We start from the raw sequence: 24,659 nt of genomic DNA on the forward strand, positions 1-24,659 counted from the left end.
ATGATGAGGTTTTGAGATCACACGTGCACTACTACTTCATCCTCCTTTTCAAGTCACACAGCCCTTAATTCATGCTTCATCACACAACAGCTTCCAGTTTCATTTTTCTAGTTTGTAAACTATTTTATTTTTAAAAACTGCAGGGAATTAAAATACTTGAATGCTAAAGTTCTAAAGTATAATTTGTTTCATATAACGTTATATAAGTCCGTTTTACCTTATGATAAGAAACCGAATTATTATTATTTATTGACATAAAAAATTATTGTATAAAGTAAGATGGAAGCCGATGAACTTACGTAGGAGAACCAAATTTAACTGATAATGTTTAGTAATATGATATTTAAGAGTTATGATCATTGATTGTATTATGAAAACAGAGATTATAAAGAGCAGGTCCATTTTCTTTGTTTACTAACTTTACAACTTGTATATGTAAGCAAATACACATGTTAATACTTTTCGTTTCATACAAATGTTTATAAAGAAACGACCCATTTTGATCTTAAAAGTATCTTGTTTTTAGTATATATATATTTCGATATCAGCTACTAATAAAAATGTGTGCAAGTTGCTGCACTTTGGTAGAAACGTGATTGGAAAAACAAAGTGTTTACTTTATTCTCGAACATAGTAGTTAAATACAATTAAAGTCAATATTGTGGTGCGTCCGTAAGTAAAATACTATAGTTAATCGAAAAAAAATTGACCATCGTAATAAAGATTAAAGACGACAACAATCATGAACCACATTATCTGACGACACACAATGATTTATATTATTACATCGCTAATCAGCTTTTGGCTTGGAAGATTGTAAATCGCTTCTCTGTCCATTAGATAGATACCGGAGAAACACCAAACAATCGTGAATCATCTATCTAAATCAACCACACATAATCAAAATTACACCGTACAAAAGGCTCTAAAGTTTTTCCCATGGCACCAACAAAAACGCTTACTATAACATCTTTTCTTTTTGGGTATAATGGTATGATAACATGCATGCGTTGGGCACAGGCTTGCACAAATGAAAACGACTTATGAATTATGGTGCGTACAAGGTTTTGATGTATTGTTTAATATCATGCCCACTATATAATGATCACAAGTGTGATCATACTCTATCAAAAAGGTGATATTGTCAACATAAAATTATAGTGTGTGCAACTAATGATTATGAGTAATTAGTGTTGTCAACGACGCTATACCTCATCTATTTCAATACAATTATTCTTTTGTCACTTCAATAGCTATGCGCCTTCGTCATTGCTACTTTGCATTACTTTCCAAGTCCTGAAATGTTTTATTTGTAGAATTAGACTAGGGCTTGAGGTACAATATGATTATTCTAATTATACCGAGCGTTATACAATTATATATTTGTCGAAGATTGTCACATATATTATTCTATATACTGTAACTAGCTATGTCACATCTAGATTTTAAAAGAAAAAAAAAAAAAGATAATATAAACAACTTTACAAAATATTCTCATTGGGAGAATCATCTATTTTGTCAAACTCGATTAATGAGACTACTATTTGTTTGCATTAGAGATTTAAAACCTATTAGTAACATATAAAACACGAATAGGTCAATTTTGTGTATTCAAGAAGTGTCGTGTGTGTCTTGGAGAGATTTTCGAAGTGTTTGGGTTTTGTAGGATTGTCGAATAAGGCCACACAAAAAAAGCTTTGAAAGACGAAAGCCGAAGGGCTCGAGCGGTCAATGTCATTTGGTCAAACACATGTTACGTTTAGCAAAATCATCCCAACATTATTCTCGGATGGCTCCACTTTTGACGTTAACTTCAACTTTGCATTATTATATAGAAACGTATCCTCAACTTTCCAACTGCTTATATAACAATATAAGATCTTATTGGTCCGTTTACGATTTTATGTACCTAATGCTTAATCATGAAAAAAAAAAACTATTTTCCAAAGTAATCAAGTAACTTTATGTACCTAATAATTCTTAATCATGAAAAAACAAAACCATTTTTTCAAAGGAATCAAGAAAAAATATATATTAAAAACTGAACGAAATCAATTAAAATTTGTGTGGAGAACTAGAGATGAAGAGCACCAATGGATAAAACAGAGATTAGTTATCTCTAATCGACTTGTGTTAATTCAGATAGAGATATACACACTGAGGGGAATCAGAGATTTGGTCATATATCGCAAGAGAAAAATAAACAAAGGCTATGAATCAAAAGTGGCATCATAACGACGAAGATTATAAGATATCATAATACTAAACATATGATTTTTGAGTGAGGATGTATGTGACTCTGATTTTCATAAATAACACAATTGTTCGAGTACTATTAGCAAAATTATGCAATTGTTTTTCATAATTTATTTGCCAAAGTTTCACTAGTAATTGTGTTTAACCCTTATAATATGTGGGTATCCTACAACTACAAGAAAACAAATTCAATACACTCCAAGTCAGATAAAGCATTGAAAATCAACGCGTAGCAGTATGCATGGTTTAATCAATACAAGTCTCTCTTCAAAAATATCTCAAAATAGCAAATCAGCTGTAGAACAAATGGAACACACTAATAATAAGCCAAGAAATAAGATAACATACGGTCGGAAACAGTTGTAATATTACATATACGGCTAACTGCTATAAACAATGCCGTCACTCGAGGAAAACACAATTGGAATCATACAAGAGGAACGACATGACAGCTGTGGTGTTGGAGCTAAAATAGTTACCAACTTGGATACATCGAGATTCAAAATTTTGAAAGCAAAGGAAAAGAAAGGTAAAAGAGAAAAGTTTTGAGCCAAAAGCAAGAAAAATGAATTATAAATACAATTAATGTAACATAAATATTTTCTGATATAGGAGAAAGAGTGTATTTCAATGGCTTTTGTCTGTTCCCACTACCTTTTTTATCATCTTTTGTTCTTGCAAAAATACTGTTATTTTTTCCTGAAAGCGATTATTATTTAAAAGCTGAACTTTATTAAAAAGAAGAGCATAAAAAGAAATTTTATCAAATCTTTTTGCCATGCAATTTCACTTACTCCTTTGACGCTACATGAAGAGAAAAAAAAACACCATGACATTGACTTCCATATCCTCACACACACTCATTCTAAAACAAAATCGAAGTAAAGTTTGGAGGACATCTATCTTCGTCTACAATACTAATTACTAAGTGCTAAGCAACCTGTATTATTTCTCATTTTGTGACCTATCGAAGTTACAACTTCAGAAAATGTATCCATCTTTTCCATATTATTTTATAATCATAATAATTTGTAAACCAATTGTTTTAAGAATATATAACGAGATTAACGTCAAATAACAATAAACAAACTAAGTGAGAATGATATGATCGCGAATTTTGAATTTTCCTATAAGCAAATACTATAGAGTATAGAATGACCACATTATAGTTGTAGGTTTTGGGGGATTAGTATATGTTTTGGTTTAGTATCGTCACCTTATAAACAAAATAGGAAAGGAAAGCTTTATACATATATACGTAGAGGCAAAATATTTAAAGAAGAAGAGAGAATGAAAAAGTGCTCTCATTGATTGAGGTGGAGGATAGGATTCCCTTTATAGTGTTCTCTTTATGTCTCGCACTATTTCTGGCCTAAGTCAACCGCAAAAGCTGACCTCTTTTTCTTATCTTTTTCATAATTTGTGTTTTTCGTCTTCTATATTATAAGTACACGAATAATTCTTTTTGGCAATCTCCTTGCATTACATGTGACTCTCAATTTTCAAAAATATTGAGGTGTTTTTAGCTGATTACTACGAAATAGGAGCACCATTGGCTTGGATCTGATCAAACAATTAGTACGTTTACATGCATCTACGATATGAAAACACAAATGGTTGATAACTTCTACACTAGAGATATCAGGTTTACTTTCCTAAAGAAATTTGAAAGTTCTACTATACTATACTGCAGATAAGTTGGCAATCAAAGTTTGATACATCGCATGTGTTGGCAAGTGTAGTTAAATCTGCAGCGTTGTACACCAAACAGCAACATTTCACAATGGGAGGCTTGGTGAGTAGACAGTTTATCATCTGTGACTGTAAACTCATGATACAAAAACAAAATTCTCTGTTCATTCAAGTTTTCTATCCATTCGACGATTACTTCACATTCACAAGGGACTGTAATCAATTTCAACATCCTTGCAATCTTTTTTAGTTCGTGTAAGTTTTTCTAAAGTCACATGAATCAGTAAAAGCAAAAAGGTCTCGGCTACGGGGTGTGGCATCAAACAAGATAAGAATGCTCCACCAGGTTTGTAATCTAATCAACGGGGCTTTGTATAACTGTTTCCTGCAAAATTAACCTCTCTTACTTTACGCCATCACTTCGCTTGATCCCACAATCCCCAGACCTCACTGAAGATATAGCTAGCTACTCTTCCCATAAACAGCTGCATTTAAACAAGTGGTGGCCAGAGAAGAAAAAATTCTGAATCTTGTTTCACTTCTCTATTAAGGTCTATAAATTCTATAATGCTTTCTTACCTTTTGTTTGCGCTAAAGACGTCATTATTCTCTTCCAAAAGCTGTTCCCAGGAGATGCCTGTCCTGCTATTCTCTCGGCCGCAGGACTCATGTCATGAACATATTTCACCGATTCAGATAATCGGTTGAGAAGATTCATCAGTGCAATCACTTCATTCCTTTGCAATTCGAGCTGAAGAAAACAAGAAAGATGCATAAGTTCCCAAGGGAGAATTAAGGAAATATACGGTGCATCAGTTCCTATAAAATGGACAATGTGTCTCCCAGGTGTGTTAGAAACGCACATTGTGACGCAAATTGTCTTCACCATTGACAGTGAATAGGATTTTCAATGCAGTGCCGAGACCGAGAACCTGGAGCTTTCCCCATAGACGGCATTTCTCACAGCCTACACAGTCCATTATTGCACTGCAATATGCAAGGCCATCAAGGGATAAAAAGAATTGAACTTAGCTAGTCAGTAGAAAATTATTATCATTGCTCAAAAGGAGGAATTAAGGATTCAAAAAGGACCTTATGTTTCTGAATTGTTTTTGTATTTTTTCTTTCAGTTCTGGTCCACGTTGGCCTTTCCAGAGCTTAGCCTCATCAAATGGTACTGGACAAGCTGCTTTAGTTTTGGGGTCACTCACTACTTGCTTCACCAGAGATTTGGTCTTCAAATCCTCAATGACATTACCAGTCTCATATTCGGCCTCTACCAAGTAATCTTCTGCCTACAAATCATGAAGGAGAGGAAAGAAACTAACTGTGACTATTCTAGAGTATTGAGAGACCCTTTCCTTGGATTTAGACAAAGAAAATTGATTTGTAACTGACCTTTGTTACTGCTCTAAGAACAAACAAAAATGTGAAATATAGGTTCTGGACGCGATCTGGGTATCTTAACACACGATCATACAACAAAGTCAGGTTTTGACCCCACTGAAACACACACAAAAAAGGAGTCACTGAATCATCTAATTCTGCTCAAGAAGTATATATCGTGGTTAACCCATATTCATAAGGCAGATCTTACCAAGTTTGTAGATTCATCAAGTAGATAATCTGAAGCGATGTGAACTGAAATAGATGAGTGAAGACCAGAGACCAATTTGTACAAGATCTTCTCTTCTTGGCACGATTCTGCAGATGTATCTATAGAAGCCAGTATAATTGGAGGGGTTAAGACAGCCACTTGGTGAACAAGAGAATAAAGAACTACATCAGAAAACAAGAAACACTTTGGAATGGTGACGCTTACGTTTGGGACAGTTCTCAGAGTATATAGCATCCCATATCCTTCTAGCTGACGGGCCAATATAGCCAGTGTACCGTTCAGGATTTAGCCGAAGATTAACATATGTCATTTCATCTGCGTGATCATTCAGTAATCAAAAACTGCATCTAAGACAATGCGATACAATACTCAAAAAACGCTACTTGTTAAATATCTTCTCATGAGCCAGTTATATATGAACTGAGTGACAGAGTGTTGACATATATGTACCAAATGCATAGAACATAAAAACATAAATGAATTAGAAAGTGAAGAAATCTTACCGTTGTCAGTTTCATCATCACTTGTCCACGGATTGTCTGTAACAGTCCAACCCCCCCTGATAGCTCTTGTGTCTACAGTACGATCAACAGTAGCTTGTGGTTTCCCTTCTTGACAAACAGGATTGTATTGGCTTAATGGCTTCTTGAATATTTCAGGGAACTCGCTATCAGGACACTCACAAACACTACAGTCTCTTAACCGGCACATGCCATCATCAGGCCAAAACGGGCAATCACACCACAGTTTAACCTATAAAAACGGTTTCAGACCTTTAATCACAACACACACCTCCAAATCCTCTAGAAAAACTCATATTTCATTATCAAAGAAAGATCATGAACCAACCTTGAAGTATCTGTAAAATGGTGTCTTAACAAGATCTTGAAGTAAAGGATGCAACACTTCCGTATTCAACCGATTCACAGTCTCGTAATCGCAACAACAGTCTTCAACAATCCCAATGTACTTCTGCTGCTCAGCCTAAGAAAAACAAAATCAAAATATACGAATTGAGAAGTCGCCTATACAAATCAAATCAAATCAAATCAATCGTAATCTCTGAGATTCAATCAAAGCTAATCTCCTTACATAGAAAACAACACTAACCTAACCTATTTTTTTACAACCAACGAGCTCAAGCGCTAGCTATCCTAGTTTCCAAATTCAGAAACTCACAACAACAAAAAATAGCTTTTCAGAAATACCTAACCTGACGGCAATTGCATATTTTTCCGGTAAACTCAGAAATCGACGAATTCTGAGTATTGAAATACATAGCAGCCACGACGGCTAAAAGAACCGTAGCTATAGCTCCGATCAGCAATATCCAACTTTTCCCCAATCCTTTCGCCTTCGCCTTCACGCTTCCGACGTCCGTCTCCGCCATTCGCGCTGTGACAAAGTGGAACTAAAAATATCTCTTAGAAAAAAATCTGATACAGACGACGACGACGACGAAATAGAAATCTCCGACTCGGAGTTTTGAATTTTCTTTTTTAAGGAAAAAAAAAATGTCAAACAAATCTCCATCACATAAAGTCATTACATCCAACGGCTGTGCATTTTCGCTTTAATTAACTATTAAAAAAATTTTAGTAGGGAAATCCAACAAAAATACTTCTTAATCATGGATTTTAAAATATTTATCAAAATTATGTGTTATTGTATATAATTTATAAATAATTGTTAACATTCCATGTTATTCATTTAATGATTTGTTTTTGGATTTCAAAATTCCCATTATGTTTTAAATGGATTTGATTAGAAGGATTCAAATCCAAAAATAAAACATGTTATTTTAAAATTCATGTGTTTTGATTTTCATAATTTTACAATTTTATATGAATTTACAAATTATTTTATATGGATTTACATGTATGTGCTTTAAGTTCTTTAACGTTACGAAAGCAAAAGAAATCCATATAAAATAAAATGTGGAGTTAACATGTTAAATCCATAATTTTACAAATATTTAACGTCAACCAAAGCAAAAGAAACTGTGGGTGGAGTTGGTAGGTAAACTCGAAATCTTTTTGCATCCATTCAAATTGTGCTTAATCAATTACTCTTCAATATTTCATGACATTTCGTCTATGGACTGATATATATATATATATATATATATATATATATATATATATATATATATATATTTTTTAGAGTTGACTGAAACGGCATCATGCATGTGTGTACGGAGTATTCTATTAAGCAAAACACATACTACTAAACAAAAATCATCATTGGCTTGTTGTTACTTAAAATATGTTAATTGGGTTCTATACAGAGAACTCAAGCCAACTAACCCTAAAATACACAAAAGATACCAATTGTTTCGTCTCACTCCAGTAGTCACTGCAAGCAACAAGACTGTTTTTTTTTGTGTTCAACATAAAAAGGTGTTTTTACTACTGTCTTACGGCAAAATGTGACTAAAAAACTACAGAACAGCAAAACATTCTTTATGTATTCATCCCTGCTTCTGTTTCTTCGTTGTGCCGACATCAGAGGAATCGTCATCACATGGCCTGTTTGATTTCTTTGAACAAGATTTCAAAGGCTCCATTGCATCATTGCTCCCCTTTTTAACCTTCAGTATCTCGGCCATAGATCTCGCCTTCTCTCTTCTCGGCTCTCTGGTTCCAGCTGCGACGTCTTTCCTCGTGATGTTACAGGGTGTTGTAACCTCATCTGTTTCCTTGCCTTTTTCTTCTTCGGGTTGTGAACTTTTTGTGGTGGCGGCCCGATAACCACAGTATTTTTGCTCTATGCCTGTCCATCTGAACATGGAGCTGAGCTTTTTACCTTCCAACGCCTCTACGAGAATATTCAACTCATCGATAGTGTATCTATAGAGAAAACTCTTTCTGTCAAATGGACAGGCACAGAGCTTCCTCATGTGGCTCAGACACGAGTAACGATCAGCAGAGCATGAACACTTGACAGCGGAAAGATATAAATCCCCATGACATACACAGCATTCCCTTTTGCTAACAGCATCATAACTTTTGTTCATCCTTTGCGATTCTAGTGAACCGCTAAGGAATTCACGTCTTCGTGACTCTTCCCTGACCCGTGACTACAAACAAAAAAACGAGAGAGAAATAAAATAAGCAAAAGGTAGTGCGGAAGTTCTTCACGCTGCACTGTTTTAATGCATAATCTGAGGAATACAACAGGCAAGTAAGAGTGGTGAGCATACCTTGACAATGTTGGAGAATACCCCCTCCTTCCCACATGAATCATTCCACCTCGCGTAACATGTTGGGTTTTTCTTGGACAAAGCATATTCCTTAAGGTATTTCACAGCTTCCCTTGAAGCACTTAACAATAGTTTATCATATGATATTAACGACTTTTTACTCTTCTCTTTATTCAGCTGAACAGCAACATTCCCATGGGGCAACCAATCAAGGGGAGCAAAATTTGCTTTCTCCAAACAGTTAAAGCCACAATCAAAGGCAGAGTAATAAGACCCAGGAAACAAAATAACATACTGGCCAGGGTTCTGGACACAGCGGGTCACTGGTATACCCTCCATGCTCAATTGATATGGAGACATTATCATCACCTGCCAAAAGTACATTGCTTCCCTTGTAAATGAACCACAACTATAAGTATTATAGGATTTGCTTTAAAGTTGAACAGATAAATCCAAATACAGTGGGATCTTTCTATGGCATGTCATGATCGTTTATGCTGAACACTAACTAAATCTTTGTTGGTCACTCTACTGTTTACTTTCTTTCTGAGTTTTGAAAAGAGTAATTTGCATCGATGCTTAATGTGTTCACAGATACTTACAGGATCGAGACTCTTCTTTGGCTGTTCTCCTGACATCTCAGGGATTAAGTTCTTCATGGTAGCCTGGAACTTAGATCGATGACATCCCGCTACAGAATACCACACTCTAGGAGCGCCCTCATGCAAATAGCAGAGAGAGTAGAGTCTCTCCTTCTCAGATTTCTGTTCAGCAACAGATATTCCAAGAGACAAATATGAGACTATACAAGCAAATTACATTTAAAAAACTTACAATGCTGCAAAATTTATTCTAGTAACAAGTTATATTATGCTTTCAAAAAATGACGAACATAGCTTGACCTCAACTTTAAAACTTACCCAGAACTGGGAAGACAAGCACATTCCCACACTTAGGCGAGGAACACAGATTGATTCGCAGTCTTCCAATGAAAGAAGAGAACCAGGAAGCTTAGGCGTATTGTTCAGATTCCAACCTGATGTACTGTACTTGCAAGATTCAGATGGCTCAGATAAGGGAAATCCACTGCCAAACGTTGAGGTGTCTATATCATTGCCATAAAGCACCTAATTAACACAGCAAGTTAGTATTGTATTATAGCCGGTTTCATATAATACGAAAGCAGTAGACTTGATATTATTAACATACCCCAATTTCAACAAGTGGACTCTCAACAAGTTGTCTATACTCTTTTTCAATGTCTGCCACAGTTAGCTCCTCTAGTTGTGGTGATGGAGATGGGTTCTTGGAACCCAAAACCTCATCCTTCATGCTAAAATGACTCTTCTTGTATGAATCTGCGAAGCTTTTAAAGCTCTTTAAAGTATGCGCTGGACCGCGTTCTATTTTACAAAACTTAACCTCCTCAGATGCAGCAGCATCATCACTATCCGCATCAAGCTCCTTTTTAATCCTTGGGTTCTCGGTATGAATTCCATCAAAGAGCTGAACTTGAGGGAAAAATGTAGAATCATCCCATATTTCCATCTCCTTGAGAAGACATGGAGGTTTCCACGAAGGAGGAGGAACAACACAACAGATTCCATACGGCTCAGCTCTTTCGCGCAAGCTTGCTATATATGAGAGTGTGTCACCAAATTCCTGATGATTCGGTAAAAGCGTACATGTTAATTTACCAAATATGATGTAAAACAGTAAAATAACCTATTTAGTCTTTCCATAAGTATAACTGACCTCCTCGGTTGGGTTAAACACAGGAGCTTCCTCAAGGACTTCGGTCTCTGAAACTTTGAGTCGCCGTCTTAACCGTACCTGTGAAAATCAAATTTTCCACAATAAGTAAAGAATGCAAAAGACTTCAACATACCATATTGTGAAACCTACACTCTCATACGTCTCAAAGCTTAGAATAGCAACCTAAAAACAGCACACCAATCTCCAAACTATTCATGCTAAATCACTTAGAGCTGGCCTTACAATTACTAAAACCATATCCAGCTATTACATCAAAATCAAATCAAAATCAAGTCTTACAAACTAGTCTATATGGAAGATAAAAAAGACAGAGGTAGACATATAGTTTAAGGGACCTCAGGTTGTTTTGACTTTGAGGCTTCTGAGTTGGGAATTGTGTGATCATGCACTATCCACGGTCGGTTTGTAAGAAACATATCCTCTGTAGTTGTCTGTTCTTGTCTCGACACCGACCTAGAACTATCTTCGTCTCGGCGTACATTCTTCAGCACAAACGATGTTTGAGATACAAAACCAGGCGGAGTTGAAATTATATCCATATTTCCAGATTTCAAATATGTTGGCGTCACAGCTTCAATGCCCATTCAAACCTTACACCCAATTCCTGAAGAAGAAACAAATTGAACTTCAGAGGAGCCCTAGGCCAAGATTGATTCATATGGGTCTATTATATAAACATTATTGGATAAGACTAATTCGTTCTTGTTTCCTCAAAATTAGACCACAGCAGGATGTGATCAAAAAACCAAAACGCTTCGGAACTTAGGATACAAAATCTAAAACTGGGGATTGATTTTGATTATTAGCGATCGAAAGGTCCAATTTTGTTAAGAGGAGAAGCGAGTAGGACACATACCCAGTTACGAAGTGAGATTCGTAAGACTTTGAGACCATTAACACAACCAACCCCAAGAGCAAATAGAGAGAGTCTCTGGATTTTTTCTTTGTTATTGTCAAAGACTCAAAATATTGGATTTATTTTTTCCGTCGAAATAAATAGATAACCTAATTCCGGTTTTGGTAATTTTTCTTTTCTTTTTTTTGCTTTGTTTCCTTTTTACCGATGATAAGAATAAATAAATAAGCAAAAGTTGTAAAAATAAATACTTTACAAAGTTGTAAAAAATACTTATATTTGTTCACCAATACTCACCAGTCACAACTCACACTCACACACAAGAAAATCCCATTACAATAAATAGTATATTTTATTTAATTTTAATCCTTTAGAAAAACAAAACATAAATTTTTTTTTTTAAATATAAGAATTATAAAAAAAAAAAGTAAATCAAACTAATATAAACCCCATCATTTTTGGGGAATTGTCACAAATACCATAGTTTTATGTTTTTAGGCCAAAAATACCACATGGTTCTTAAATTTCCATTTGTAACATTCACTACTAACACAATTGACTAAAATAACCTTATTCAAATCACTTTTGTTTCTCATCTCAGAAACTTCAATCTCCTCGACTCGGCGCACGAACTTCGATCTCTTCGTCGTCGTCGTGTTCTTCTCACCTTGTTCTAATCACCAATATGTCGTCTCCTCGCCGTGTACTTCCTTTGCTTGTAAGGATCGAATTTGATGTTACCTCAAACACTCGTTGTTTCACGTCATCTCCTCGCCTTCCCTTTCCTGAAGAGATCTGATACAGAGTTTGCTCAGATTCTTTTCCCCTCGCCAATCTCTTGTCTTTGATCTAACGTCATCGGTCTATCACCATCTCCGATCTGTTTTTATGGTTCTTCTTTTTTCTCAATCCCTCACACGACGCTTTATCATTGTGTCTTCCTAAGTAAGGTTTGTATCTACTTTCACTTGCTATTCTCGTTACATTGTAGAAATTGCAAGTTTTAGGTTTGTGTAATTTTGAATTTTCTAATTTTTCAAAACCCTCAATCAATTGGGTGCAAATTTTAGTAGATTCTTATGGATTATACTAAAATTTCAGTAAATTTTAATAGATTTTGTATTGTGGATAGTATTCTTTGTGTAATGATTTGGTTTTCCTAAACTAGAATACTATTTGTGAATTTTCTTTTCCGTATAACAATGGTGATGCTAGTTTTGTTGGATACAATGGTGATGGTAGCTTTGCTAGTTTTGTTGGATCTAATGGTGATGCTATAGTTATGATAGAATTTGGTCGATTTTGGATTCTTTTGTTAGGTCCCACTAATGATTTTTTTGGTAGGATCTTGGTTTTCAAAGAGTTGTGCTACCGTAATTGTTAATATCATACCATGTTATCAACCCTTGTTGCTTGTGTACTGATTTGTTTTTAGCCACTTATGGTCTTACACCACATTATCATTTTTATTGCTTGTTGCTTGTGTTTTGCTTATTGCTTGTTGCTTGTGTTTTGCTTATTGTTTGTTTCTTGTGTATTGATGTGTTTACGAATCACTTTTGAAAATTCAGGAAGCGTTGTTTATAATTCAGGAAGCATTTATTGAGAGAATTCAGGAAGTATTATTGAAATTCAGGAAGACTTTTCTGAATAGATTACTGACTTCAATTTTTATTGCAGGACATGGGAGATTTTTTTTCTTACAAATGCCCCCACTGCCTAAGCTCATTTCAAAATTGAAGAGGAGCCAAATTGTACTTTAGAAACACAAATTGTATAAGTCCGCTACAAAAACAACAAGATATCACATGATGTTGATATGTTTGTTAATTATTGTATTAAGATTTATGGTAGGTAGCTATGTTTTCACCACAGTCCCATAATTGTTTTGAATTAAACATTTAAGAAGGTTATGAAACAAATGCTTCAATAAAAGGTTGGTTTAATAACTCATAATAGAAATAAGTATGAACTAAACATTCAGGAAGGATTTCTTGAGATTTAGGAAGGCTTCTTTGAATTTCAGGATGGTCTTCATAAAACAAAAACAAATGCTAAAAGCCATCAACCAAGACACAAAATCAAACCATTCACCTTAACTAATGGATCAATCTGTAATAAACTGAGGCAAAAACAGAAAATAAGGAGATAAACACATTTATTTTAATTCAAAGAAGATTTCATAATGTTTATAAAAGATATCTTAACATTTATGATGACTTTCATAAATTCAGGATGACCTTCACAAATTTAGGATGACCTTTACTAAGTGATCTTCTTCTTCTCGAACAATTGCAAAATCCCAGCCTCGTTCGTCATTGTGTTTTTCCACTCTCCACAAACTGAGTACAACTCAACCATATACACAAGAATTCAAACAATCACAACTTGAGATACACAAATGTAACCTAAACCAAATATCTAGGATTGATAAACATTAATCAAAATTGAAATCACCTTACAAATCCAAAGCAACATCTCTTTATGACTGAGAAGAATCTGATATTGGCAACGTCAAAGCTAGACAAAGCTATAATTGTTAGAGACCATAAAGCACAACGGCTAATTAAACACAATCGATTGAGCATAATCGATTCATTTTTCCAAATAGTAAACCTCAAGATAACTAAGATACGAGAGTAACAAAGAAGAGATAAAAGAGAAAACTAAAATTGACGACATCGAAAAGAGACGAAGACGGATGACCTTGTAGCTAGATCGCAAAAGCTTCGTGAATCTCGCCAGAGATAATAAAGAACGACGAAGAAGAACGTAGAGAGGTCCAGAACGATGAGAACACAAAAGCTTCGTCGGATCTCGCTGGAGACCATAGATAACGACGTCGTAGCTAGATCGTAAAAGATTCGTCAGATCTCGCCGAAGACCACAGACGCATACCATAGAGAGGCTGAGAATGACGATGTATAACATAGGGACAATATAGTCTTTTTAATGAATAAATAATGGTATTAATGGAAGATTAACGAATGTGTGGTAGATTAGGAACTAAAACTATGTTTGATGGTATTTTGGGGCATTTCTCATCATTTTTTTACATCCCAGAATTATTTCTTACCATATCAATCATTAATCAATCTATATAGACTATAATACCACCACTTTCATATGCCTTAAAGTTACATAATTCACCATATCACGTCCTTGTGATAAGTTGCAATATTGATCTTGGTCTTCAAAATATACCAAGAAACCTGAATTCGCAAGTTTGGTCATATGTCATATAGTGAACATACGCCTACATCGTATTCGGTCGATGAACAATGAACCCTGAGAATGTTGTTCGGTGCAAGAGAGTTTTTGTAACTGGCTGAGAGTTTTTCTCCAATTCAAAGCCTACGCATAATGCTATTACAAGCAAAAAGCACCAGAGGCAGATGAAAGAAAAGGCTAAGCAACGTTTAGAAAATATCACTGTTTACACGCCAATGGTTATGCTCCTAGATGAGATTTTATATTTTTTGTAAAAAATATAAATAACAATTAATGGACTCTTTATTGTCTACTACATTTACTAGATCTCATCTAGAAACATTTAATTGGCTTAATATAAGAAGATTTTCCATAGAGATTAAGTCATAATAATCACATACATAAAAGTAAGGTTTTGGTCTCTCCTTATTGGTTGATTTTCATTTAATACTTTCTAATATTTTTATTTTTTATTTGCTTTCTAATTGTTTAATTGCTTTAAACAATATTTAAGATCCAATTAACAAAATACATTTAATTCATACATTAAAATAAAATTCTAACTGAAAATAAAATAAATTATGCATTAATCATATTCCACCACTCAATTTTATTCAAACACAATAAATAATATTTGTAACTCTAATAATTCTAAATGAACTTTCCATCAATTCTTATCATATAAATAAGCATTGTCTCATTCTCTCATATTGGCATTTTTTACTTTCTCATTTTCACATTCTCTCATTTTCTTCCTCAACATCTCAAATCATTTTTTGTTTTCAATTTCTTATTTTTGTTGTATGGGTTACAAAAAAAACAAATGAAATATCATTGTAAAATTTTAATGCTAAATTTTAATTTTAGAGACTACATGATATATATATTTTATATTGTTCTTATTTTTAAAGATTCATCTCCATTATCTAATTTGGATTATCATCTTATATCATTCTCTCCTCCTCTCTCAGCAATATCAAATGTTGTTATATCGAATATGTGTTGTAAGAGTTTGATTCTATATTTTAATTTAGAAAGTATTATATATAATATTAACATTGTTTTCAATTTTTATTTTATTTATGTAAAAATAAAATATTTCTTTTATATATGTTTCTTGCCTTTCTAATCTATTCATATTTATTTGTAAAATTTTATAGCTAAATTTAAATTCACATATTGTTGGTTTTAACAAAAAATCAAGTTTATTTGAGAATCTGTTTTAAAAGGTTTATCTTCATTGTCTATTTTAGATTATCATTTTATAAATCCTTATTATTCATACTTTTACAATATTCACCACACAATAAGGTCATGAAGTTGAAAAGATACATCTCTAATTCTCTATTATGTACCTTGGTTATCTCACATATTCATGTATCATTTTCAAAAATTTAGAATGAACAATATAATTATCCATTTACAAAGTCTATTTTATTTTGTAAAGTCTATTTTGTTTTGTGATCCAATAGATAAATATGTAAAGATCAATATAATATTTATATTATTTATGATTTGAGGTTTTTGAAAACAAAAAGAACTTAATTATAAAAAAATTGGTTTTTTCTATTTAAGCAAAATGAAAAAATGATTCCAAAAAGAAATCATGTTTAACTGGAAGTGAAATATAGAAAATAATATAAGTATTATAATACCATTTAACTAAATCTTCTAAAGATGAAACCATTAGTATGAAATCTAGCACTATAACAAAAAAAAAACAAAAGGATTGAAGTTATTCTTGGGATTTAAAAAAATCTTTAGATTGAAGTTCATATAATTTTTTAAGAAAGCTAATTTAGTTTTTTACTTCAAAAGTAATATTTTCAATTTGGAATATTATGTGTGAGTGTTGAGTTTATATCAACAAAACAATCAAAAGTATAAGTTTAAATTTTGATTGAGCCACTTGGTATTCCTTTTCTTTTAAGTCAAAAGTAAATTAAAATATTTATTTATAATTAACCCACTTTTAAAGGCATGTAACTCCATTTAACTATACATTTAACTCAAATGTAACTCCTACCCAATAATTTTACATTCATTCCTCCAACTAATATATTTATCTTTCAAGAAAAAATGTTTTTGGTTAAATTTTAATATTTTTAAACTATTTTAATTGCTTTAAACTTTGAAATGAGGAATATTCTATATACAATAATTTTATACGTAGTTACTAAATTTTTTGATAATTTTTTTTGATTCAGTTTTACTATACTACAGTCTTATGTTTACAATGTCATTAAGAAAAACTCTTTAAATCAATGTTTAACCTCTATACAACATGATAAACATAGATTCTCTCATATTAGGAAAATGTTTAAATTTTGATATTATTAATTAAATTAATATAGCTTATCAATTTGTAATAATTTTTTGTAGTATTTGTTAATTTTTGATTTATAGAAAAGTTTATATATTTTAAATTTTGTATAATAAATAACCATACCAAAAAAATGTTGGCAGGAGTGTTATTTTGAGAAATTGCTATAACAATTTTTGAGATTCATAAATTAGTATACTTTTTTTGAGATTCATACATTAGTAAAACAATATTTTAGTTTAAGAAAATTTAAGAAATATAATCAAAACTATAATGCATATAACCGTGGACTAATTACCTAGTAAATATAAAAGTAAGGTTTACTCTCTCTTTATTGGTCAATTTGATCTTTAATATTTTAAAATATAATATTCAATTTTAATTAAACTTAAAATTCAACACATTTAATCATACATATAAATTCATACTTTTAATTCACTATTTACTACTATATTATAACTGAAGTTACATAAATTGTGAATTGATTATTATTTTCTTCTATTCATTTTCAATTAAACACACTATCAATTATAATTGTAACTCCTCTAATTAAATTATTTTAGAAATATAACTTCTATCACTACAAATCCTATAAATAGCCATTCTCACATCTTCATCCACCATATCACAAATTCTAAATATTTTTATTTATTTATTTTGTTTATATTTTTGCATGGGTTGAAAACTCATTGTAAGTGTTTAATTATATATTATGTTGGATATATCTTATATTTTGTTTTCAATTTTATTTCTTTGTTTTATGGATTGCTTCCTTCCTTCTTTGTTTCTTATTATTTTTTATTTTTTTCAACCATTCGGCCACAACAGGCCAGCCCATTAGCCTAATCCCTACATTCATAGGGAGCGGAACTCGATCCCTGGTGTGATGGTGTCTTGTGCATTAAGGACTTACCTTTGGCCACTGCACTAAGGTCACTTATATGTTGCTAACTTATCATTCTAGAATGTTTTATGAAAAACACATGTTCTTGAACTAATGATTTTATAAACTAGTTTCTATGTTTATTCATATTTATAAAAAAAAAATATAAGAATATTTATAAAACTTATCATTTATAAGTTTCTATTTATATATATAAAAAAGTTTCATATTATGTTTATTCATTAATTTATAATAGCATATATTTATGATTATTTTCTAACTTAGTAGTTTCTTACTTTTTATCATTTAGTTTTTCTACATAAAAAGAAACATTACCTATTTGCTAACTAATTCAAGTTTCACTACATTACTTGATTACTTTTATATCTTATATATATTTAATTAAAAATTTCATAATCTTTTTCACTTTGTGTTTCACAAATTTATCTCTCATTGTTCTTTTTCACGAGTGAACAGGGGCGGATCTAGGCTTATGAGGGGTGGGGCAAGTGCCCCATACTCATTTTCTTAATTCTTATAAGTATTAGCTAAGTTGTATGGTATATCTATTAAAATCAAGAAATTTTTTCAGTTTACTAAGGTTGAGCCCCAGGTAAAAATGTTAAGTTGTGTAGTATATCTATTAATTTGAACAAAAATATCAGTTCTTTAAGGTTGTGCCCCATATAAAAATGACTTCTGCATCTGCCACTGCGACTGAATGTTTTTTTTCCTATATAGAAACTTGAAGGGAAACAAAAGTGAACTTGAGTCTTAAAAAAAAAAATATTGAACAAGCGGCTAAATAAATAGTTTTCAGATGGAAATTTCTAAGAATAATCTAGAGTACATTTAAACCATACTCACTTAGATTGTGTGAGCTATATCTAATATATTAAAGGAATAGTCGAAAAAACTTACAGCCAATCTCACAAAAAATGACATCCTTTGTCCTTAATGAAAATTTCCCTTTAAAAGTTTTCGGACAAGCTTTTTTCACCTATTTAGGTTGCTGAAATGCACCACATTCATCCTCAGACTTAAGATTACTAATTTAGCCATTAATAAGATTCAAAACTGGACATCTTGACCCTTTTTCTAAGTTTTTTTTTAAAATAAAAAAATAAAAAACGAAAATTAAAAAAAAAACAAAATTTGTTTTACAAAATTGGAAATCTAATATATTTACGCAATATCTCTCTTTAAAAAATGGAAGATAAATATTAGAATATATTACGGATATTCGTTTAAAGAAAATTTCTATTTTTAAAAATATTAAAATGGTAAAGATAATTATGACGATTTTTCTTCTAAGCTATATATATAGAGGCTCAGCCAAAACAGTAGAAGTCGGATTCATTAAGCTAAACATATAGTTTTGAGAGAATAATTTTTTTTTTGTATTATTTTGGTTCTAATGAATCAACTTTACTATTGTATGATTTTGATTTTTTTTTCATGTTGATGTTATCCATATGCTTTGGTGCTTTGCATAATTAATTTTTATGCTGCTATAATTTTTAATTATTATGTTGAATCAAATCAAAGGTTTTACTCATTTTGTACTGTTTGATTGTGTTTTAGGTGTACCTGCCTGTGACAACCCGTCCCGCGGACCCCACTAGCCCACCGCTAGCTGCCCCAACGGACCGTCTGTGGACCCTGCTAGCCCACTGCTAGCCGGCCCAACAGACTCCAAGCTGGCCCAGCAGGGCATCGATCCTAACCCCTCACTGGGCAAATGGAACTATTCATCCAAATCCACAGTAGGTTATTGGTGCACCAGGCGTTCCTTGAACCAATTGGTGACAGCTTGTCCTGTGGGAAGGTTGTTAAAGGGTGGGGACCAGGGTTCGAGGAACGCCTGGTGCACCAAGAACCTACTGTGGATTTGGATGAATAGTTCCATTTGCCCAGTGAGGGGTTAGGATCGATGCCCTGCTGGGCCAGCTTGGAGTCTGTTGGGCCGGCTAGCAGTGGGCTAGCAGGGTCCACAGACGGTCCGTTGGGGCAGCTAGCGGTGGGCTAGTGGGGTCCGCGGGACGGGTTGTCACACTGCCATAGACCATGGATGTTTTTTTGTATATCAAAAACAAGATTGGACGAACAAGTTGATGAAGCAAGCAAAAAAATCAATCGGTAAAGGTATTATTAATAATTGTGTTTATTTGTTTTTTTTTAGTGGTGATTGTTATTCAATTTTATTCTCTTGGTTAACCATGATCATAATTTTATTCGATGATTTGTTATTCTACAAGCAAATGAGCAAAGACAACTTTTGACAATTTTATATGATTCATCGGATTCTAATTTTTATGCTTTTGTTATTGTAGTGGTTGTTTGGAAAGCAAGATCAATCCATCATAGATTTTGTCTATGGTTTCTCCATCTTTTAAAACATATATGTTGTATTATTTTCTATATTTTGTTTTGTAGTTTAGTAATTTGAAATAAAATTTTATATGTAACCTAATACATATTTTTTTTATTCAGTTGAATTCATGGATGATCTCATAATTGTAGATCTACAAAACTGAATATAATGAAATTCAGGTATTAATTTTTGCATATAATATTGTTGCTAATGTTTTTTTTTGTAATAATTGTAATTGCAGAAAAATTATGGTGGATTCTTTTCATAACAAATTTATAGTAATTTTCTAAAAACTTACCATAAATTAAATTATAATTATAGTTTAAATAGATTTAAATTATAATTCTATTTACAAATAGAACTATGAAGGGATTTCTTTCTGTTTACAAATAGATTTAAATTATAATTCTGTTTATATGTAACCTATTACATAACCTTTTTGGTTTTAATTGAATTCATGGATGATCATTGATAATAATTGTGGATTTACAAAATTGAATATAATGAAATTCAGGTATAAATTTTTGCTAACCCGAATTCTTAAATTTTTAAAAATAATATTGTTGCTAATATTTTTGTAATGATTATAGTTATTGCACAAAAGCTATGGTTGATTGTATTCATAAAAATTATGGTCATTTTCTCAAAACTTTGATTTCTTTTTATTTACAAATAGATTAAATACTTGTTATGACTAATATTTAAATAAATATTTATAACTAATATTTTTTCATAAATATTTGTGACTAATATTTCTTCTTCCTCTTAAATGGATTTAAAGATTAGGAAGAGTTGATCTTTAAATGCTAATCTATAAAATATAAAAAATAATACTTATCTCGATGAAGACGTTATTAGAAATCCAAGACGAAGGTCATTAATGATCAAGATCATTGTCTTTTTTCTTCTTCTGGCCTTTCGATTTCAAATTAAATTTTTACTTAATTTTTTTTTCATCTGTTTTCTTGTTGCATTAATTTTCTTCTTCTTAATTCTCAACAATTAAACAGAATAACAGATCAGTACGTGACATGCTTCAATAAATTTATACAAAATATTAAATCATTATACAACACAATAGTATAAAACTATCAAATAAGATATGAATTAAGTTTTAAGAACAATAGGTATAAAATCATAATTATCAGTAATAAAACACTATCTTGGAAGCTTATATCTTTCTGGTGTACATAAGTAAATAATTTCCTTTAATTAATATTCTGCCATATTCTTTTTCGAATGTAAAAAGTAAAGTTGGTTGATGAGATGATGAGGTTAGTGTTAAATTAGTGGTTAGCTCACTAGTCTCTTAATGTGGTTTAATTTGATTTTAGTAAACAATATGTAAAGTTTTGCCGGAGACTATATACCAAATGCGACCATAAATCCCGTAACTAATGTCTCTATTGTAGTTAAGTGAATTTATGCAGATTAAAATTCAGTGTTGACTTGGGGTGGTATTGATTTGAGATTTTTGAAGATTTTTGAAGAGTTCAACAAAATCATTAAAAATGAATAAGTGAAAGATTGTTAAAGATTGCTAGAGAGTTTTGTTGATTAGTTTTCTAAAATCTTGTAAAGTCTTCCAAACAATCTCTGTATTTTTATGATATTTTTCATGACTTTATTTTGTAAAGAAAATGTCTAAAATCATGAACCAATAACATAATAATTGAACTCATTAACAATCCTAGATTCTTTTTTTTTAATTGAATAACATAAAACTTTTAATGACTTTATAAAAGTCTGAATCCAATAACCCAGATTTGTTAAGATTTTAAAAGACTTTTTACAAATCACAAACGAATAACACTAAACTTTAACAGACTTTAACAAAACTTGATCTAATAACAACAGATTCTACATAACATTTAAAATCTTTAAAACTCTGTTCAAATCTTAAACCAATAGGTTTTAGAAACCAAAATGCACATTAAAAGTTAACTGGATATATTTAATTTTCTCATTGCACTTTCGCTTAGGAATTTGTATTTCCGACGTCGTCTTGACAAACATCATCATTTTAGGACAAATGGAGAAAACCCTACGCCGTAGTTGAAGTGAAGCAGCATCCACAGAGAGGAGCTTGGAGAAGAGCAGAATGGAGGATTCCACCAGAATGGAGAAGGAGAGAATGGAGGTATCAGAGAAGATGGGTTCATCTTTGCTTCTTCTTCTTCTTCTTCTTCGATTCTTTTCCCATTCTCTCTTTCACCAACACTCATTTTCACACAATGAGTTTAGGTGTGCTTTTGGAACATAGCTTTTCTGTTCTTTTCTTGTTGCTATTTCACTACTTGTTATTGTCTTCTTTGCTTTTTCTTCTTTGCCTCTTTCTCTTCTTTTGTTACTTTGTTAAACTCGGTGGCCAGCACACTGATGGTGGTGGTGGTGGTGAGCTTGAGCTTGGAGAGCTCAGTGTTGCAGAAGAAGTCAGTGTTGAAGAAGAAGAGGAGGACGAGCTTGGAGAGGAGCTTGAAGAAGAAGAGGAGGACGAGCTTGGAGAGGAGCTTGAAGAAGAAGTAGAGGAGGAGCTTGGAGAAGACGAAGACGAGCTTGCAGAAGAGGAGAACGGAGGAGCATTTGAGAACGGTGGAGCACTCCACAACGGTGGTGGAGCATTCCACAACGGAGGAGGAGAGAATGGATTCTCCTCCTCCAGTGGGGAGCTTGGAGATGTTGACAACCTCTCAATGGAGATTTTCATCAGCTCCGAATCCTCAAAATAACTTAGATAGTTGTAACCCTCTCTCACTACTTCGTATTTGTTATAGATTCAGCTTTAGCCAAAGTCGTTTGATTTACTAAAGTGTTTGTTTTTATAGATTCTGCTTTAGTGGTGAGCTTGGAGAGAATGGATTCTATGGAGGAGCTATCAAGTTCTTGTTTTTCTTGCTATCATATTTTTATTTTGTTTTGCTCATATTTTTCTTATGTTTTGCTAATTTTAATCTATTTCTTATCTTATTTTTATATTCAAAATTACATATATGTATAATAAAAATTTGATGGCTATACAAAAAAACTTATCATGCAGATTAAAAAAAATTAATTTTGATCATTGCATAATAAGATAATTAGAATTTGTCAGAAATAGTCCTTTTGGAATACCCTTTTTCAAAAGTACTATTTTTTCAATATTTTTATTTTTACCCTATATATTTTACGCAATTACAATATGTTAATTAATTTTTAGAATTTTTTTTTTAGGTTTGGCTTCTCTAATTTACATTTAGGATATAGTTTTGAGGGGTTAAGGTTTAGTATTTAGAATTTAGAGCTTAGAATTTAGTTGTTTTATACATAGAAAATGAGTATTTTTGAAAATGAACAACATAAAAGAGTATTTCTAAAAAGACATATGAAAATGAATATTTTTGAAAACCCCCCTAAGATATTCAAGCTAAATAAATCATATTTAGATATTTGAAAAAATTATTTTGTCAAAGCAGTGGGAATTTATTTAGATGTGGGTGCCTAATCTCGAGTACGACTGTTGTTATTTCGAATCAAGTCTTGCATTTCAGGAATATCTAAACAAGAATCTGCCATTACATAGTGCTCCGGTCATAGAAAAGTTCAGCCTCATTCTTCGTGGTCAGTCATTTCAATATGATGATGTCAAACTGTAGGTTGAAATTGTAGTTTCTTTTGGTATGTGAATGTGTTGAATATCTACAATGATAATCATTTTCACTTTCTAGGCCCGAGAATATGAAAATGATTATCATTATAGATATTCATTCACAAACCAAGAAACTGCAATTTCCACTCACAGTTTGACATCGTCAGATTGGATATGACTGACCACGAAGCCCAAGGCTGAACCTTTTTATGACTAGAGTATTATGTAATGGCAGATTCTTGTTTAGATGTTCCTGAAATGCAAGACTTGATTCGAAATAACAACAGTGGTACTCGAGTTTAGGCACCCACATCCAAATAAACTCTCATTGCTTTGACAAAATGCTAGTGGAGACAGCATCCTTGCTAGGAAGAAATGATATTATCTTCACCAGCACTTCATCGGGTAAGTCACTAATATTACCCATATGTAATGTTTCCTTTTTTTAGGTAGAAAAATAATGTTTATTTTTGTCTCTCTACAATCTTTCTTTTATAGACAAATGAAGATGAATGTGAAGAGACATGCCATCAAGAGACACAATTCATTTTAGCACTTCCGAGGAACCTTTAGGCTTCTCAAGGAAATGAATTTATTATATCAATCATTGAAGAAAGTGTTAGTCCATAATTGAGTTTCAGAGTCAAACGTTTAGGTCATGACATTTCGGTTTGTGTTATTTCATTTAAGAGTCACTAAGTATGAAGAGACACAAGTCATTGTGTTGTTGTGTCTATTTGTTAAAAAACATACCTGAAACTACGTAATAGCTATTTTAATTATCCAAGATACATAAGAACAACGTATATAGATTAAAGTTTATCTCTCTACGCTTCGTGTACTT

The 24,659-nt window shown here is 32.2% G+C and overlaps 2 protein-coding genes and 2 long non-coding RNA genes across 4 annotated transcripts; 1 reads left to right on the forward strand and 3 right to left on the reverse strand.

The window, feature by feature from the left end:
- Positions 1-4,091: 4,091 nt before the first annotated feature.
- LOC104785553 (endoplasmic reticulum oxidoreductin-2) lies at positions 4,092-7,089 on the reverse strand. Its single transcript, XM_010510792.3, has 10 exons — positions 6,780-7,089; positions 6,416-6,550; positions 6,070-6,319; positions 5,771-5,881; positions 5,546-5,664; positions 5,347-5,451; positions 5,041-5,243; positions 4,812-4,935; positions 4,528-4,699; positions 4,092-4,433 (listed from the first exon to the last, which is right to left on the reverse strand). Exons 1-10 carry the CDS (start codon positions 6,954-6,956, stop codon positions 4,411-4,413), a joined length of 1,419 nt encoding a protein of 472 aa, XP_010509094.1. The 5' UTR covers positions 6,957-7,089; the 3' UTR covers positions 4,092-4,410.
- A 704-nt stretch (positions 7,090-7,793) lies between these two features.
- On the reverse strand, positions 7,794-11,566 carry LOC104785554 (putative inactive lysine-specific demethylase JMJ19). The gene is made up of 8 exons (XM_010510793.3): positions 11,401-11,566; positions 10,880-11,148; positions 10,524-10,601; positions 9,978-10,430; positions 9,689-9,895; positions 9,371-9,532; positions 8,769-9,137; positions 7,794-8,645 (listed from the first exon to the last, which is right to left on the reverse strand). Exons 2-8 carry the CDS (start codon positions 11,126-11,128, stop codon positions 8,037-8,039), a joined length of 2,127 nt encoding a protein of 708 aa, XP_010509095.2. The 5' UTR covers positions 11,129-11,148; positions 11,401-11,566; the 3' UTR covers positions 7,794-8,036.
- A 477-nt stretch (positions 11,567-12,043) lies between these two features.
- Positions 12,044-13,335, forward strand: LOC109132999 (uncharacterized). Its single transcript, XR_002037891.2, has 2 exons — positions 12,044-12,350; positions 13,081-13,335. It is a non-coding gene; the product is annotated as an uncharacterized LOC109132999 (long non-coding RNA).
- Positions 13,336-13,541: 206 nt separating this feature from the next.
- On the reverse strand, positions 13,542-14,847 carry LOC147943276 (uncharacterized). Its single transcript, XR_015557477.1, has 3 exons — positions 14,477-14,847; positions 13,858-14,308; positions 13,542-13,742 (listed from the first exon to the last, which is right to left on the reverse strand). It is a non-coding gene; the product is annotated as an uncharacterized LOC147943276 (long non-coding RNA).
- Between the last annotated feature and the right edge of the window lie 9,812 nt (positions 14,848-24,659).

The sequence above is a fragment of the Camelina sativa genome, chromosome 5 (assembly GCF_030686135.1).
Source record: "Camelina sativa cultivar CO46 ecotype springtype chromosome 5, ASM3068613v1".
NCBI lineage: Eukaryota > Viridiplantae > Streptophyta > Magnoliopsida > Brassicales > Brassicaceae > Camelina > Camelina sativa.

Bases quoted from the DNA above. Each gene is read 5' to 3' on its own strand.
- LOC104785553 (XM_010510792.3), bottom strand. From the start codon at position 6,956: ATGGCGGAGACGGACGTCGGAAGCGTGAAGGCGAAGGCGAAAGGATTG. The intron at 4,700-4,811 runs GTGCGTTTCTAA...TGTTTTCTTCAG, and splicing joins AAGACAATTTGCGTCACAAT to CTCGAATTGCAAAGGAATGA. The intron at 4,434-4,527 runs GTAAGAAAGCAT...GTTTAAATGCAG, and splicing joins GTCTTTAGCGCAAACAAAAG to CTGTTTATGGGAAGAGTAGC.
- LOC104785554 (XM_010510793.3), bottom strand. From the start codon at position 11,128: ATGGGCATTGAAGCTGTGACGCCAACATATTTGAAATCTGGAAATATG. The intron at 9,896-9,977 runs GTATGTTAATAA...TGTGTTAATTAG, and splicing joins GTCCACTTGTTGAAATTGGG to GTGCTTTATGGCAATGATAT. The intron at 9,138-9,370 runs GTAAGTATCTGT...TACTTTTGGCAG, and splicing joins CAAAGAAGAGTCTCGATCCT to GTGATGATAATGTCTCCATA.